The 16,812-nt window shown below is 35.8% G+C and overlaps 1 protein-coding gene across 2 annotated transcripts in view; it reads left to right on the top strand.

Annotated features, from left to right (window-relative positions):
- Positions 1 to 16,812, top strand: part of RBPJ (recombination signal binding protein for immunoglobulin kappa J region) — an 80,933-nt gene that overhangs the window by 37,727 nt on the left and 26,394 nt on the right. The window contains exons 2-4 of one of the 2 annotated variants that reach the window (XM_067562555.1): positions 2,782 to 2,853; positions 5,176 to 5,214; positions 9,290 to 9,385. In XM_067562555.1, the coding sequence (XP_067418656.1) occupies positions 9,297 to 9,385 (89 nt within the window). In that variant the 5' untranslated portion in view covers positions 2,782 to 2,853; positions 5,176 to 5,214; positions 9,290 to 9,296. The remainder of the gene's footprint in view (positions 1 to 2,781; positions 2,854 to 5,175; positions 5,215 to 9,289; positions 9,386 to 16,812) is intronic. The other variant, XM_067562554.1, reaches the window with a different exon arrangement.

Here is a 16,812-nt window from a genome sequence, read left to right as displayed (position 1 = left end):
AAAGTAGTAATAAAGTAGTAGAATTTAAATAGCGGCAGTAGTAAAATTCCTTTAAGTAGAGCAGTAGAGGCAGTAGTTCCTTTAAGTAGAGGCAGTACCCATACAAGGTCACACTTTCATTTGGAAGGCCACAAAGGATGGCTTGGGGATTGACTCAGGATATCAGGGTTCAATTCCTGGCTCTACCACAGACCTTCTGTGTGACCTTGGGCACTCAATTAATATCTCTGTGCTTCAGTTCGCTCTCTGTAAAATGTGCATGATAATACTTTTTGTTTTGTCTAATAAGGCCCTGTCTACACAAGAAAATGGTACCAATTTCAGTAGGTTCAGAAACGTAGTTAAATCAGTGGAACTACCTTGTGTGAACACTCCAATACAAAGTGTTTCTTGTAAAATTCTTCCCAATATATCATCTATATACACTTGTGTGCCATCTGTATTTTCAAACATCTTTTGCATTGCTCTGTGAAATATTTTTGAGCCGAACATAATCCAAAAAGTAATCTTTTAAAATAGTAACATCCAAAAGATGTATTACATATACATAGCAATTGACTTTCTTACCCTAATAATATTTGCCCAAATCTGTTCAAAGCATCTGAAGAAAAGTATTTTGTTCCTGACATTTATCCAAATATATTTTTCCTTTGTAGTTATTGTAAAATGTTCCCTTTTAACATACTAATTTGTCTTTTGTATCTAAACATAATCATAAGAAATCATCTTTCTCTTTCTACTATTCCTAGTGAATTCATCCACTCAGCTGACTCTTACACTCTTTGATTTATATCTAAATTAACTAACCTTTCCAATTCCTCGTGTACCTTATTTCTTAAAGCTAAGGGTATTTTTTTAGTTACATGTATGACTGGTTTCTTTGTTTCATTTAACTCTATTTTATGCATTGTATCTAATTTACCAGTGCTAGTGAAAAACTCTGTAAATTGATGTTTTATTTTCCAATGTTTCAGAATCCTGAATAGTTTGAATTCTACCAATTAGATTAAGGCTAAACATGTTTCTAAACCTGAAATAGAAATACCTTACCCCTTAACAACTGCAAATCTTATTTTTTCTAAATTATCTTTAACTATGATTTATAGTTCACAAATACCCATAACAGGAATTTTTTCACCACTATAAGATTGCAAATTAATATGTATTTGTTCTCTTAATACAGGTTTTATTTTTAGACAGTTTATAATTTCTTCTGAAGTTACATTAGCTTGTGCACCTGTATCTATTGCATACGAAATAAATGCTCCCTTTGTAGATAGTGTAACCACCCAATCCTCGTAGTTCATAGAGTGACTCTGTTTCAAAATACCCAGAACAAATTTTCTTCATGTGTAACATAAGCTCTGCATTCCCTATTCAGTATCTTCTTTTGAACTTTTGAATTTTGAACTAAATGTATATTTCTAAGTTTTTCAAGACTTATATTTACAAACTTTTGCAAAATGATTTTTTTCTTGCAGATATAACAGGTTTGACCATATGCTGGACGTTGTTTAGGTTGGTGCCCCCTCCCATATCTAGAACTTTCTTTCATATGCTCATACGTTTCAACTTTTATGCTATCACTCTGTTTTCCGCTGTAGACTTGTTTTTTACTTTTTCTTATTAAGTCTATATTTACATCAGTTTGTTTTTTTTCTAAAAAGTGCAATCATTGTTCATTATGTTCAGCAATATGGCAAATTCTCACTGCTTTTTCCAGATTTAGATCTGGCTCTTTTAACAGTCTTTTTCTTACACTGGTATCTTTTATACCCATCACAATGTGACCTCTTATCATTGACTCAGATTCTTGGAAATTACATTTCTGTTGTCTTACTTTAAGATCTGTTCAAAATGATTCAGAAGTCTTTTTGCATTTGATTTCTTGAGTGAAACTGAAATCTTTCAAATGTTTCATTTCTTTTTGGTAAACCATATTCCTAAAAATACTTTAAAACATACTCATACTCAGCTCATTCTTTATCGTAATGTTCAAATAAATTATATAATGAAATTGCTTCATTACTGGCAATATTCAAAAAGAAGACAATCTTTTATTCATCTTCTTTATGAATCGATTCCGATGCCTTCAAAAATCAACCTTTTCCAATTTTCCACAGCATTTCTTGATGTTTTTAGAAATGTAGGGATTCTTAATTGATCCTTCTTAGTTCATTCAAACTTGTTTTTCACTTCTGAGTAACTTTTACCTTAGGGTTGGTTTATTGCTAACATCTTAACAATACTCTTTCTTAGGTACTTAGTTATCATATATACAGGTCCATCATATACTCAGGTCCATCTATTCTAACCTAAAACTAACTGCCTCCTCCCATTGTAAGCTCCCAGACTCGGGAGATTCTATTCATTTTCTTAAAACCACAGTAACACCAGATAAGGCTCTCTTAAACTGAAATAAGAGATTTTTGACAGGGGAGTTGCACTGATTTAACTCAGAAAACCTTCTGTGTGTAGAGAAGGTCTTAGATTGTGATTAGTTAGGGGCAGAAACTTTTTCTTCTTTTGTATAATACAGCATCTTGTACAATAAGATTCTGATATAGATTGGAGCCTGTAGGTGACACTGTAATACAAATAAGTAAATGGAAGTTTAATAACTGAATCTCAGAATATAAATAAATATAAAAAAAATCTAAATCCACTGCTTTTCTCGCCCAGCATTAGACCCTAGATGGGTGATCTTATTGAGTTACATACGTAGCATTGCAACAGAGAATGCACTTCTCCACAAAGTCACACTATTTACTTGTCTTGCAGGTTCTTCTTCTGTTGGTCAGATGGCATTGGTTAGAGAGGGTTCGTTGCCTGGTTAGTGAGAGTCTCGGGCAGGTGAATCCTCAGTTTTTTTCACCTTATTTACTCCCTAAATATAACTATTGTCATAAAGCCTACAAAAGAGAACAGTGACTAAATAGATGTTAGTGCAGTTTATATTGTTAAAAATTGTGTATGTAATATGCACACACACTATACATATACACACAACCTATTGTAAGAGCAATAAAAATATTCTCATGAGACTGCTTTACATTCCAAATAGAAGCATTTAAGTCCTTGTAATGTTTATGGGCCAAACTTGTTCAGCATTGCACTAATACATAAGAAATAAAGTGAAAGCAGCTGCAAGCTGATTGTAAAAATAAGTGAAATTGAGCAATCTGCATTCATAATTCAAGCTGAGAGGAATGTAAAAAGGTAGCAAATGATTAATGATGACAAGTAAAATCAAATTTTTCATATACGTTTTAGGCCAAGGCTCAGAAAAAATGATTAGTGATGTTGGGTACTTTAGTTTTGGGGTGCCCAAGCTGAGATACTGTAAAGAGACCTGATTTTCAGAGAGTGGATGGTTGCCACCTATTCAGAACTAAATGCAAAATCTTTCACTCAAGCTTTCACTTAATAATACCTTCATTCATTTAAAACAAGCTTGTCTTCCAAAATACTAAAGTCTGGTCTACGCACAAAGTTGAACTGGTTTAATATTTCAGTTGTGTTTTTTAAATTGATTTAATCACCTTAAATTGATTTAGTGTTGCCGTCTGTCCCCTATAGTTTTTCTGTCTCCTAAGCAGGATGGTATTCCTCTGTTACAAAGCAAACTAAATTATATGCATTAACTGTATATTTTCACTTTGTGGAGCATTTCTGTAATTACTTATATAAAATTTAAGTGTATTGAATAATGCATGATCAGCTAACATTACTATGTTGTACTTGCTTAGCTACAAAGTTCAGTGCAGGTCTGCTGCATAAATAGGGGGATCTCTTGTCATGTAATTTTAGATCTCTCGCTCCTTATTGCAATAGAGAGCCTCAAATGTTGTAGAGTGCTATTATAGATGGATGTGTTGCATTGTCCAGGAAGCATAAAGGAAAAGATATATCTGTGTATAACATACTGTACCAAGAGCATTGCCATTCTGAAGTGTATTTACCAGTAGTAGCTGTATATCCATTGCATGGTTGACTTCCCTGTTTCATATAATTTATTTTTAGGTAGAAGGATGTTGAGATAGCACTTGTTCACATTTAGCTAATGGATTGTACTTCCTTAAGAGATTGAACATAAGAACAGACTTGTTGTGAAGTAGAGGAGCAATATCTTGCCTTCCTTTTCTCAGACCTTCTTGACAATTCTGATTTAATCTTTTTAGTTTACTTTGTATTACTGAAGAGGATGTTTCTATACTACTGCATGTATTCATCTTCTTACATACTATAACATTTATAGGAAGTTCTAGCCTAAAGTTCATGGTGAGGTAGTGTTACCCCACAATGCTAATGAATTGGATGATATTTTCAAATCACAAGCTATACCTACATGTTAGCTGAGAACCTCCTTTTTCTTGAGTCTCTAGACCATTGTATATTACAAACTTTGTCAACCCTACTGTAAGAAGTTATTGAAGGAAAAAATCAGTTTCTTAGAAAAGTGATCCTAATGTGAAGTATTTATAGTACAATATTTGGCAGCTCAGAATTAGACAACTGATGCTCATAATATTAGTAATGTTGTTGTCAGTGTGTTGATAGAAACTGTTCTTACTGGCACTTCTAGTAGGTGGTAATAGCAGATAGTCTCTGGTTTTTGATGTAGTTACGATACTTGGAATTTTAAAGTCAACTTTAGAAAAATGAGGCAAATGTGACAGTAAACGAGAACGTTAGTAGGAATTGTATTAATCTTTTTTCCCCTAACTGGACAATAATGAATTATTTTATTTGCCAGACCTTTTGGTACATTCAGAACAATTTCACAGTGAAGGGTTTTTTTCATTTTAGTTAAAAATTTGAATAACGTGTGTAATTTTTCTGATTTATTTGAATAAGAAATGTCTTTAGTATTTCAGAAAAACTCGGTAAAGGAGCTGGCTTGTTTTAAAAAAATAATAGAAATGACATATGTTCAATATAAAACATTCTGGATCATAACAAATGAGTTACTAGTACTTGTAGTACTATGCTTTTAAATATATCAGTAGGTGTACTTTATTATGTTAGAATAAAAATGAAAGACATAAGATCGAGGAAATAAGATACAGCAACATCTAATAGCATAAATGCTTGTCTTGAAATACTAATATTTCAATGTAAAAATCTATCACAGAATGGTTTGTTTTAAATTACTAACTTCTTGTTTATTTACAGGAAATTTGGTGAGCGACCTCAACCTAAACGTCTCACCAGGTAAGCATTGAATAGTTTATCATTTTATCTAAGCTTATTTTTTCCTTTAAAAGAATTCAAAGATAAATAACAAATTGTAACTTGTCAGCCTTTAGTTTTCAGTGCTGAAGGATAATCATGCTGCAGAGAGTCAGAGAAAATTTTGAAATGTTAGTTTAAAATCTTTTCGTGAAGATGGAAAGCTTTAACAAAGAGTTATCAACCAGAAATAAAACTCTGAATAGTGGTTGCCTTCTTTTCATTTCTATCTTTAATCTGAATTCAAAATGCTTTGCAGAAATCACTTAGCTTTCATGTAGCCAAATGTTTATTATTTGTAAAGCGTTGCGATAGGTATTAATCTGCTCAGGTGTAAGTTTCCAGAGATGACTCCAAACCTCTCCTAAGTGACAAGTATGTATATTCCGTCCCTACATTCTATATTCATTGACAAGTGCGGCTAAGAAATCACATCAAATGCCAAAGCTCTTTTACTTACAGAATTCAAACACTGTGTTTGAGGCTTTTGGACTCCATTGTACATCACAATCAAGAATGCTGTCAAAGAATGATCTTAACCCAAAAGTTTTGTGAGGTGTGACCAGTTGTAAATAGTACTACTTTCTTATGACATGGTTCTGAGAAGGGTTGTGCAGTATTTTTTGTAAGTTATTTCTGTTCTGTTCTGAAATTACTTACTGTAGAAACCTAAAATAGTCACCATTTGCCAGTTGTTACCACACAGTTACTGTAAATATTCCTTATTCTTTGGAGAGGGGAAAACTATAATCATCTTAGATACTACTGTGTGGCAGCTGTAGGCAAATGTTTACTTAATGATGGCCACTGCGTTTGCCTGGCGTGCACAAAACCTGCACTTCTTTTTTTATAGCTCTGTGTGTGAACAATAGTATTTGGGGGCATAAGACACCCACTGTTACCCTGGCCTACTTCCTTTTACGTGAGGGTGCAAGATACCTCATGCAAAACAAGAAGAAACAGGTTTTGTGTCATGTCAGGTTTGGGGTACATTTAATCAGGAATGCATTTCCAGAAATACTCTAGCTTCATTCTCAACTTACTCCATATTTAGGTTGAAAGTACTTATGTAATTCAAAACAAAGTTTAGTTCATAATAGTTTGAAATAAGCTCAACAAGTTATTTTCTATTTCCCCATATGACTTTTATAATTATTATATAAACCTATTTGTGGATTTTTTTTAAAAGGTTAGGCTGAAAATCATGAAGTTCCCCCCCCCCCTTCCCCCCCATTTGTTGTCTGGAATTTTTTGCTTCTGAAGTTATTGGTAGAATCCACCTTCTTGGGATTAATTAAAAGTGGAAAATTGAATTAACATCCTGTAGTATATCAAGGAATAAACTGTAGTGTATGCTTAACTTTGATTAATCTAGGTTTCATGCATAAAGTTCAGCTACTTGGTTAATAAGATATCTTTCTCCTGGGATATTGACAGGACCCTGGAAAGCATTTACTATCTGTCAGAGTGGTGGTTCTAAATCTTTTTATATACCATGACCCCATGTTCTGAAAATGTAGTAAAATGTTTAGGAAGTTCCATCCCATAAAATCGAAACAAAGAAAATGAGGGTGGTCACAAATGCCCTCCTCTATTCCCCACCAAGATCTGCTCCCAACTCCTCTAGTGGTCTTGACCCCTACATTGAGAATCCATGCTTAAAGAATTGAGTAGGGAACATCTTTTAAGCTCTGGTAGACATATCCCAGAAAATAGATTTCTTGTGAGTATAGAAGGGCAACGAGGGTGGAAATGGGTGAGCTGGAGTCCTTTTTTATATCTCTTTTCCCTTTGAATTAGAAATCCTAGACTGAATAATTACTAGATTATGTAAGTAAAAAAGAACATGATAGTCTGAAGAATATACGATTAAGTTAAAATTCAAATACTCTTTTAACTAAATTATTTTCTGTATGTGAAAACTCCTATATGACTAATAGAATATGTTGCACCTGCTTGCCGTCTCCAGTCTGACAAAGGAATTACTTTTTGTTTCCAGATACATGTTCTTTATTGCTTAAGTTACTTGAAGGAATAAAAATATCTCTTGGCAACTTCTCTTGAATTATGCTACTTATTTTTGTAATTATCTATAAAATGTAATATATAGTAATGATGGTTTAATGATGCTTACCTCCTTCTTTAAAGTGCTTTGAGATATACTGATGAAAATTTCTATGTAAGAGCTAGGTATTCTTGTTCTTATTGTACATTTTCTTGATATGTGGTAGAGAAAGGAGGACAGTCTTTCCATTCTAAGGAGGTTAAGTCTGTGGCAATGGTGAACAAATGCAACCGTTAGAGCAGGAGAAAGGGACGGAGATAATTTTCTCCTGACACAGTGCTTAATAAACACTAGAACTGACATCACGTGAGCGTTCTGTATTATAATTGTAGCAGTCTGTTGGAGAAATTGTTAAACATGAGTACTGTAGTTATTCAGAATGCACTCTCCAACTTGAACATAGGTTTCTGACTAAGTTAAATTAAGAATTTTGTATCAGTATTGAAATACATAAATATAATTCATTGAGAAAATATTAATCTTTGGTTTGGTAGTTACAAACTACTAAACATCTGTGTACCTACATAAATATTCTCAGATAGTATGTGTAAACATACTTGAGAGAGTGTTTTTTGTTGTCTATACTTTATGCCAATATGAAACAGTATCCATGTTACCAGTTATTAGTCAAATTTAGCGAGATCAAGGTAATCCATATTTAAAATTGTAATTTGGCCCATATTTCTGTATTGGTGTATCATCCACTTCTATACATATTTCTGCTGCACCAGTTACCATGATATCTGTGCCAAGTACAAGAATTTAAATTAAATTGTCATCGCAGTTGGATTATGTTCTCTCCCCTCTCCTGGGTGAGTTTGTATTCCATAGGCTTTCTTTATCTGAGGGGTCTCTCTACTGGAAACAGATCTAGTCAGCTAAAAATATTGCTTCCTTGGCTGAGTAAAGTTCTGGGTCAACAAATGTCTTGGTGCCTTTAGAGAACTATCCAAACATTGGTTGAGTTTTATCTCCTGAATGTCTACCTTTAGATGGATACCCTTCACCAAAAATGTCTTGAAACCCCTTCCATGGAGTTTCATCTCTGTTTCCATAGTATCATAGAAGATTAGGGTTGGAAGGGGACCTCCAGGAGGTCATCTAATCTAACCCCCTGCTCAAAGCAGGACTAACCCCAACTAAATCATCCCAGCCAGGGCTTCCATCAGTTTCAACAGGGAGCTTTCAATATTTGCACATACCTAATTAAGGGTTTGAAGATAAGGACCAGAGGACTTTGAGAGTTGGTTATAGTACTTAATGGAGGGCTGATGTATGATGCAGAAGACCAGTAAAATGTTATCCTCAAGAGATGGTTGTCTTGGTTTTTAAGACAACTGCAGCTTCTATCTGGCTTCTGTTGTCACTGTATGGATGAATGTTAGAAAATCAACATGCATTACATGGTGTGACACATCCGTTTACTCCCCAAAGGCAAGTAGGCAGTGAGCTTTCTCTAGCCAGTGAGGGACCGAGCAATCAATTTCTGCAGAAATGTTCCTTGACCAGGGTATGTTATGTAAGCATATCACTGTAGAAAACTGACTTTTAGATAAAACAATGGAAGGACACCTTGGATTAACTAAATGTGTTTGGGCAAATATGGGTAGCAAGATACTATAAATAGTAACAATGAGACCTCAAAACATCCTTCTTGGTGTGAATGAATGTATTGAAATAAACAGCAGCACAAGTTTTTCATGGGATGGAAAATGTAGTGATGATTATAGATGATGAAAACTCACTGAAGGAGTATTGCAGTATAATTTACAGTTGTGAGGTGCAAATTGAATAGTTCTTAGTCCCAAAAATTCTTTTAAAATGTGGTTCAGACCCAACTCTTTATTGTTAGTGTGATGCATATCTCTATATTTTGTCTTCTTTCCACCTCAGTTGCATTTTTTTCTTAGAGTTCTATTTGAATTATTGTAACTGCAAAGCTTAAAAAAAAAACCTTTCAAAGCTTATTTTCTCTTTAAATTTAATTTTTAGGGAAGCTATGCGGAATTATCTAAAAGAGCGGGGTGATCAAACAGTACTAATCCTCCATGCAAAAGTTGCACAGAAGTCATATGGAAATGAAAAAAGGTAAGGAAGAGTCTCACTTTTTTCATTGGGGGAAAAAAAGATTCATTATCTGGTGTGTCATTAACTTTAGTGTAGTACCTAACAGAATTGCCTTAAATTAAAATTCTCTTAATCTGACTCTAAAGAAATGTATTAATGAATATATATCAAGTGTATTGCCAAAATCAAGACAGGTGTTTGTATAGTGAATGTTGGAAAACTGCTGCGCTTAGTACATCGATGTCTGTTTCTGCTGGCAGACTCTCAGATCCCAGGCTTGCTTCACCTTGGAATTTCTTTTTTTCATCTAGCTCATGGTTGGGATAGCGGTACGGCTCTATAGATCCTCATGTCCCCTGAGAGGGTTCTCCTCTGCACAGTTTGGTTTCTGTGGGGAGAGAGAGACCTTTAGCCTGGGCCCCACTTCTCCTCACCCCAATAATGTGGTTATATTCGCTCTAGCTGCTTTTGTGTCTGTTCATTCCAGCTGAGTTAACTAGTTCTCCAGTTACTTGTGGAGTGTTCTGAGGTAGACAGTATCTCAGTGATTTAAAAAAAACCAAACCAAGTAGAATGAGAACATTCATCAAAAATAAAAGTAGCACAAAACCTCTTTTTTGGTCACTTTTAAGGAATCAGTGTATTTAGATTATAGTTAAAATTAACTTTAGAAAAATGGGAGCAAGTCATAGTAAGAAAACGTTTTCCCCATTCCTATTAGTATCTGCATAAAGTGTTTTGTTTGGAGGAAGTGGTGGTGGTCAGAGGTTTAGCTCTTTTCTTCCAGTAATTTAAAAGTAAGGTATAAAAAAATGGCCCCAATTCAGGACACCACTTGCGCACATGCTGTCCTGAATCAGGCCTGTAATTGCAATAGGATGCATCGAGATGTATCAGTGTATAAATTGTTTTATAGCAACTTCTTGCCAAAGATAGGTCATTATATAAGTAGTAAGATGCTATCTATCTGATCCTATCTGTGTACATTTTTTATACTGCAGCTATCACCAAAGTATCTGATCCAATTGTTGTAATTTCCAGGCAATTGTAGTATACTTCAGGTAGTTTTCTACGTTTAGAGGCTGCAGAAGAAGCATTTTCGGAAGGTGGTTAATGAATATGTGTATTATGAATAAATAGTGTGCAGGCCCTTCTGCACTGTTCTGCCGATGCACTTAAATTCTGACTTCCAACACCAGTCAGAAAAGCTCCCTTATGTCCAGATTTCTAATTATCTCATCATGCACAATAACTGTTACTGTAAGATGTATATAACACGTTTCAAAGGTTAAGTTGTTGAGCTAAAAACACTGGACTAGAACAGATGAGGTTTCGGACAACTTTTGTTATCTATGTGCAATAACCACAAAACAGCACACATGCTGCATATACTGTTACCTTTGATGCTTAATCTTTCTTTCTACACCTTGGTCCACATCTGGTTGCATCATATGGCTTGCTAAAATTTCCTGATGTTTGTGATATTAAACATCTCAATGTACAGAAACAATTGAAAATCAGAGTCCATCAGAAAATTGCCTGCAGAGTTCTGAGATTTAATGCCACTAATCCAAATGGATTCATTTCCTACCATTTGGCCTCTGTTGTTCATTCAAAGGCCACTGTTGGCTCTTATTCACACTTCTGTGCCCCAGTACTGGTACATCAGTGCATTTCCACTCCTGATAAGACCTCCACAGCTTGCAGTCTTCACTAAGCTTCTCTTCTGGGCAGTTTCCAGGTTCAGCATCTCCATTGAATTGTTTATGTAAAGAACTCTTTAGACCCATTTAGAGCCTTGCATTTCTTATTGAAAACAAGTGAGGAACTCAATCGGGGGGGGGGGGGGGGAAGGACACAAGTGAACAATGCACTGTGTGTATATAATGCAACTATGCAGCCCTCTGTAGCCTACTGCAGCTTTTTTGGATGCATAGCAAAGGGGTTACAATTCAAGGCAGCAGTAGCAGTAAGCAGTACCTACTGCTACACAAAGGAAGATTTTTACAGCCATCAAGATTGATCAGGACTGAACAGCAGGAACACGTGATTATCTTCCCGGATCACATCATATTAAAAAATAGCATGGCTAAGGAGTACAGTGTATGAGTAAAGCATGAACTGAATTCATTTAATCCCTGAAAAAGCTTTGTATGCTACCATAGATAGGAAAAGGCATTTCTAAACAGCTTTCCTCTGACAGACAGACAGTCTGTTCCTTCTCTTGGGAGTAGGAGTTATCTCATCTTATCCTTCATCCAACCCTTTTGGGGATAGATTACTCTTTTAAAGGAAGAAGGGAGGACTATTTCATTTGATGATTAAAACTCACCATTTGCGTTAGGAAAATGTGTAATGACTTGTCCCCCTTCTTCTCTTCCCCCCCACCCCTCCCTGTTCCCCGTGACTCTAAGAAATATGAGGTGATACTTTCAAAATGGATCTTTGTTCCTAGCAATTTTCAAATATTTCTGTGTGCCTTTGACCAGTAATATTGCCTTAAACAATTCCCTTGGATAAAATATGGAGTTAACGTTTCAGACATTCTTGATGTGGTTTGCTAATTTTCATGTGCATATATTACTAATGTTACTAAAACCACATATATGTATGCTTTCCCAACTGCTGAGAATTGCAGTCCCAATGCCAACAAGTAATCACCAGATGCAATCAGAATGACACTAATACTATATAAATACAAAATACCAAATGTATAAAACATCAACACGCTTCTGAGGGGAACTGTTCTGTGGTGTTTGATACTAGGTTCTCATGATCTGGTATCACAAATTGTACATCACTTTTCAGAGGTGTCATGGCCACCATTAGTGGCTCAGAAACTGAACTGTAATCTGATACTCATTAAAATAGACATATATCCTGTCTTTCCATAGCAAGAAGTGATTTCATGTTCCTCCACCACTCTGTGGACATTGTGGAGCTAGGTTCATTCATTATTTAGTTTTCTTCACACCAGTTATTTTGAATTCTCTTCCTAGTAATAGACTTACCAAATGAGTATTGATTTCTTTTTAGACCTTCAGCGTTTCAGAAAGAGAGAGGCTCAAGTGTGACAATAGTTGGGAGATCAGTATAGGATTATAGCATCATTTCCAAACTGATTTAGTTATTAAAAGAAAAATTGGAATGTTTAGAACTATACATTTCTTTTAAATATTAAACATTCTAATTTTTATTCTCCTTTTTTAAACAAGTGTTTAAATCCATGCATTAGGCTCCCAAACTTTTAAGGTTATTTTGTTCTGGTTAACCAAGTTCATGGGACATTAGTTTTATCTATTTTTTTCTTGCATTTCCAAAGGGAAAGGTTTTTAATTGAACTATTGCTGATTGTGCCTAAGGTTACATTGTATTTTAAGCTTCATAAAACAATCTCTCCATGTTTTTTCTCCTGGGTTTAGAAAGAATCTTAGTTCACTTCAGATGTGCAGAGGATAATCTATCTTTACTTGACAGGCTTCTAGGTTTTCAGAAATTGGGGCTCCTTTTGTAATTTCAGTTTCTGGTCACAGACTAGAGGCTATAGAAATTCCTCATTTCTGTTCTGAGTTCTGCACTTGGTTTACTATGAGGCCTTGGGAATTCTTTTAACCTTTCTGTGCACAGTTTATCCATCTGTAAATGAGGGAAATAACTACCTTACAGGTGTATTGATGAGATTTAATAAATAGTTTGATATTCTTGGTGCAAAGGAACCATATAATGTGCAAATGTTGTACAGTGTGATTTAAAAAAAAATCTTAGGAAGAGAGAGTTCAAGACTTGTTGCCAAGTAGTTGGAGACTTTTTGTTACTTGTTTGTACATTGCCAAACACACTGATCTTTGATTAGGGTTCCTAGATGCTAATGTAATATAAATAATAATAGGTCTGTTGCTCTTATAAGATGAGAGCATATTTCCCTTTAGTAATAATAGCCTTTGGATGGAAGGGTGATAGAAATTTAAAAGAAGAAATTTGCAGGTGAGCCATTTGGCAGTGGCTTGTGTATATTAGATATTGTTTACATTCTCAGATGTTGCATTCCATCATAGTTGTCTGGGTTCCTTCTTGGGACTGATTCTAAATTAGACTTGTGCTAGTTAGGTTTCTATAAAGATACCATCCACCAGGATTTTAACTCCTGGTTCTCAGCTTCCTGGAATGAGAGACACACAGCTCCCCAAGCTCTTGAAGTTTTTTGGTCTCATAAGGTAGTCACTAGTGGGAGTGTGAGACAGCCTCCCTCTTAGTGGTCACAGACTACTCTCTGAGTTTATTCAGTGCCCTTGAAATGTTCTAGATAGCAACTTTTTGATAGCTGTTAGTGAAAGAGCTCCTTGCAGGAGCTGCACCTCACAGTTATTGCTCAGACTTGTCTGCAATGCATTGCTGAGTATGCTTTACTATGTGCCTACCTTCCAGTTAGGTCCAGGTTGTTATTGCTAAAATAGTTTTGTCATTGAGTGCTTTGCCTTGTTCAAGGCTTGCCACATGGTTCCGATGCCTATTTTTAGCACTCTGGCACCTAATTATTTTTCATGTTTTTTTCTTGTTGCATTGTATTCTTCAGTGGATGTTGTCAGTTTCTTCAGCCCCTAAGAAGGAAAGAAGACTGCTGAGTGGTTTCATGCTCAGAACAATGTGGTGTAATTGACAAACATATCTTCTGCCTTGACTGTCTCCGAGTCGACCATCAGGTACAAGGGGAAATATTTTCATGCAAATGTCACCCCGAACAGTAGAGTGCATCTCCAACCCCCAGGCAAGGGAATTTATGAAGACTTCTGTGAGACCAGCAAAGGGCTAGGCCAGAGGGCTTCAAAATGTAAACCCTTGAAGCAGAAGCCAGAGTTGAACAAGAGGGCTGAATGCCAGGACTCAGTAGCATTGACATAAACCCTTTTTTCTCCTGATAAGCCCAGTTGGGGTAGTTTCACCACTGAAGCACTATGTTTTCCCAGATTCACTTGGCCTTAGTTGTGCCATACTTGCAGGGGCTGGGAGTGCACATATACCCTTACTTGGGGAATTGACTGGTCAAGAACACCACTATGGAGGGAGTCAAAAGAGCAATCTGTTCACGTTTCCATGTCATCAAAAGGTTTTGGAGTCAGCAGGATTCAAAGTCTCTACTTTTCCCCAGCAGACATTTGGAGTACATGGGAACTCTCCTAGGCATGGATCATCTTGGTCTTCCTGCTGCAGAACAGGATTGAACACATGACCAATCTGATGGAGAGGATTTGTCAGATCAGATGGGTGACATCTTGGGCCATACTATGAATACATTTGAATGTTGATGGCCTCAGCTGAATTAGGAGTACCATAGCCTTTCTTCTCATGAGATTAGTGCAGTGGACCTTGAGATCACAGTGGAAGCAGGCATTTTGGGGGGACTCATATCTCTTCTGGGTGACGGACAACCTCTGGGCTTTTCTGGCTTAGTGCCAGTCCAGTGATGAGCTTGAAAGAGGGATTGACTTCAAACTCCAGCCATTCAAATTGTAGTGACCACAGATACATCCAACATGAGATGAGGAGCACACCAAGCGTGTGTCCCCACTCAAGGAATTTAGTCATTCTCTAAGAGCAACAACAGAACATGTATGTACAGCAGATGGGTGATTCTGAATACATGAAGTACCTTCAGAGATCTGATGTGCCTGATTCAGGCATACAATAGAGCCACTGTGCTTTACATCATCAAGCAAGGAGGTACCAAATTTTGCATCTTGTGTTGCAAAGTTTGGCAGATGTGGGAATGTTCTTTTTCCCAGAAGACACTTCTGATCGCCATATGTCTAGCAGGGAAGGAGAACATAACCAAAAGAGTTGATCATGACAGATCTTCACAAGTGGTCTCTGTATCAAATAGTGGCATACCTACTTCACAGAGGAACATTGGAGGTGAATTTCTCCATCCCTTGCTTGAAAAAGAAGATGCCGATCTTTTGCTCATGGCATAGAGAGAAAAATACATTAACAAAGGAATGCCTTATCTATCCAGTGGATGAGGACTGCTGTATGTCTTTCCACAAGGACCTTTTGTAGTTAGGGTTCTGTCAAAGGTCAGGACAATCACAGGGCAATAGTGTTTTCAATCATTTTTCTTTTTTTGTTGGTCAGATTATTTCTTTGGGAACTTTCACATCCACTCAATCAGAAATGTATGGTCTTGTAGTTGATGCAGAGGACTAGGAATTAGAAGACACTGTAAGTTGAAGATGAAAGGGAAAGCCGTTTTCTTAGCTCCATAACACCTAGTCCCACTCTATATCTAATTGTGAACTCTGGAAATTGTTTCAAACTAAAAAATAGTTTAAGGATTTCCCCCCCCCTCTTTTCTCTCTTCATTTGTAGCTGGAAATCAGCCCTGTCACTAAACCTTAGAAATTCTCATATATTACCCTAACTTATTTCTTCCAAATGGTTTTTCTCCAAGTTATTTTAAACTAATCAAAGACTGGGGCTTCTTTTGTCCCATGCTAAATGAGAAATAACTGCATCAGTGGTGTATGTCCACACTTCACTATACATATTTTACCAATATAATAGAACTCTTCTTTACAGGAGATCATGGGATTGTCTGTATAAAGTTAAACATTTTAAAACCAGTACTTGTTTCCATCTAGAGGTAGAGTAAGAGGGTAACCCTCAAGTCTGGACCAGTAAGGGAACTAATCAAGCAGGTTTAATAATTACGAATGTTTCTCTTTTAGTTGTTTGCAGTGTTGTTGTAGTCTTGTTGGTCCCAGGAAATGAGACAATATGGTGGGTGAGGTAATAGGTAATACTGTTTATTGGCTCAACTTATTTTTGTGGAAGAGACATACCTTTGAGCTTCACAGAGCTCAGACCTGAGAATAGCTCTGTAAAGGTAGAAAGTTTGTTTATTTTACCAACAGAAGCTGGTCCAGTAAAAGAGACTACTTCATCCACCTTGTCTCTCTGACTTGGCAGTTTGAAATTAGTTTTAAAAAATTTAATCAGCTAAGAGTCTTGATATGATATAATTCAATATTTTATATAATATAATTCAATATTTATGATGCCCTTATCATAAGTTTTAGTTAAAATGAAAGTTGAATTGTGGCAGCCAGTTTGTTCTTAAAATGGGTTATAATTTGTTTCCTGATGGTCTTTATCGCCTCCTAGTGTCCTTGGCCAAAAGCTTTTCTGTACAACATAAACTAAAAGTATTTATATTTGGAAATATGTAAATACAGTACCAGCATTTGCTCAATTGTAAAGACTGAAAAATAATACAGATATTTAATGCAGCATATGATATTATAACATATTTTCAAAGCTTGAATTGACCTCAAGAGTTAAAGCTACTTTCCCTCTGTTTCTTTATATAATTTAGAAAGCAGCACTCATTACAATTTGAGGGCTCAAGAGACAGCATTTTGTTTGTATTTAAATGATTATAGTTTATAGTAAGT

This window comes from Emydura macquarii, unplaced genomic scaffold, assembly GCF_026122565.2.
Source record: "Emydura macquarii macquarii isolate MOO-44397 ecotype Brisbane River unplaced genomic scaffold, CSIRO-AGI_Emac_v2 contig_2448, whole genome shotgun sequence".
Taxonomy (NCBI): Eukaryota; Metazoa; Chordata; order Testudines; family Chelidae; genus Emydura; species Emydura macquarii.
Note: the sequence above shows the minus strand (reverse complement) of the source record. Positions and strands in the feature narration are given on the sequence as shown.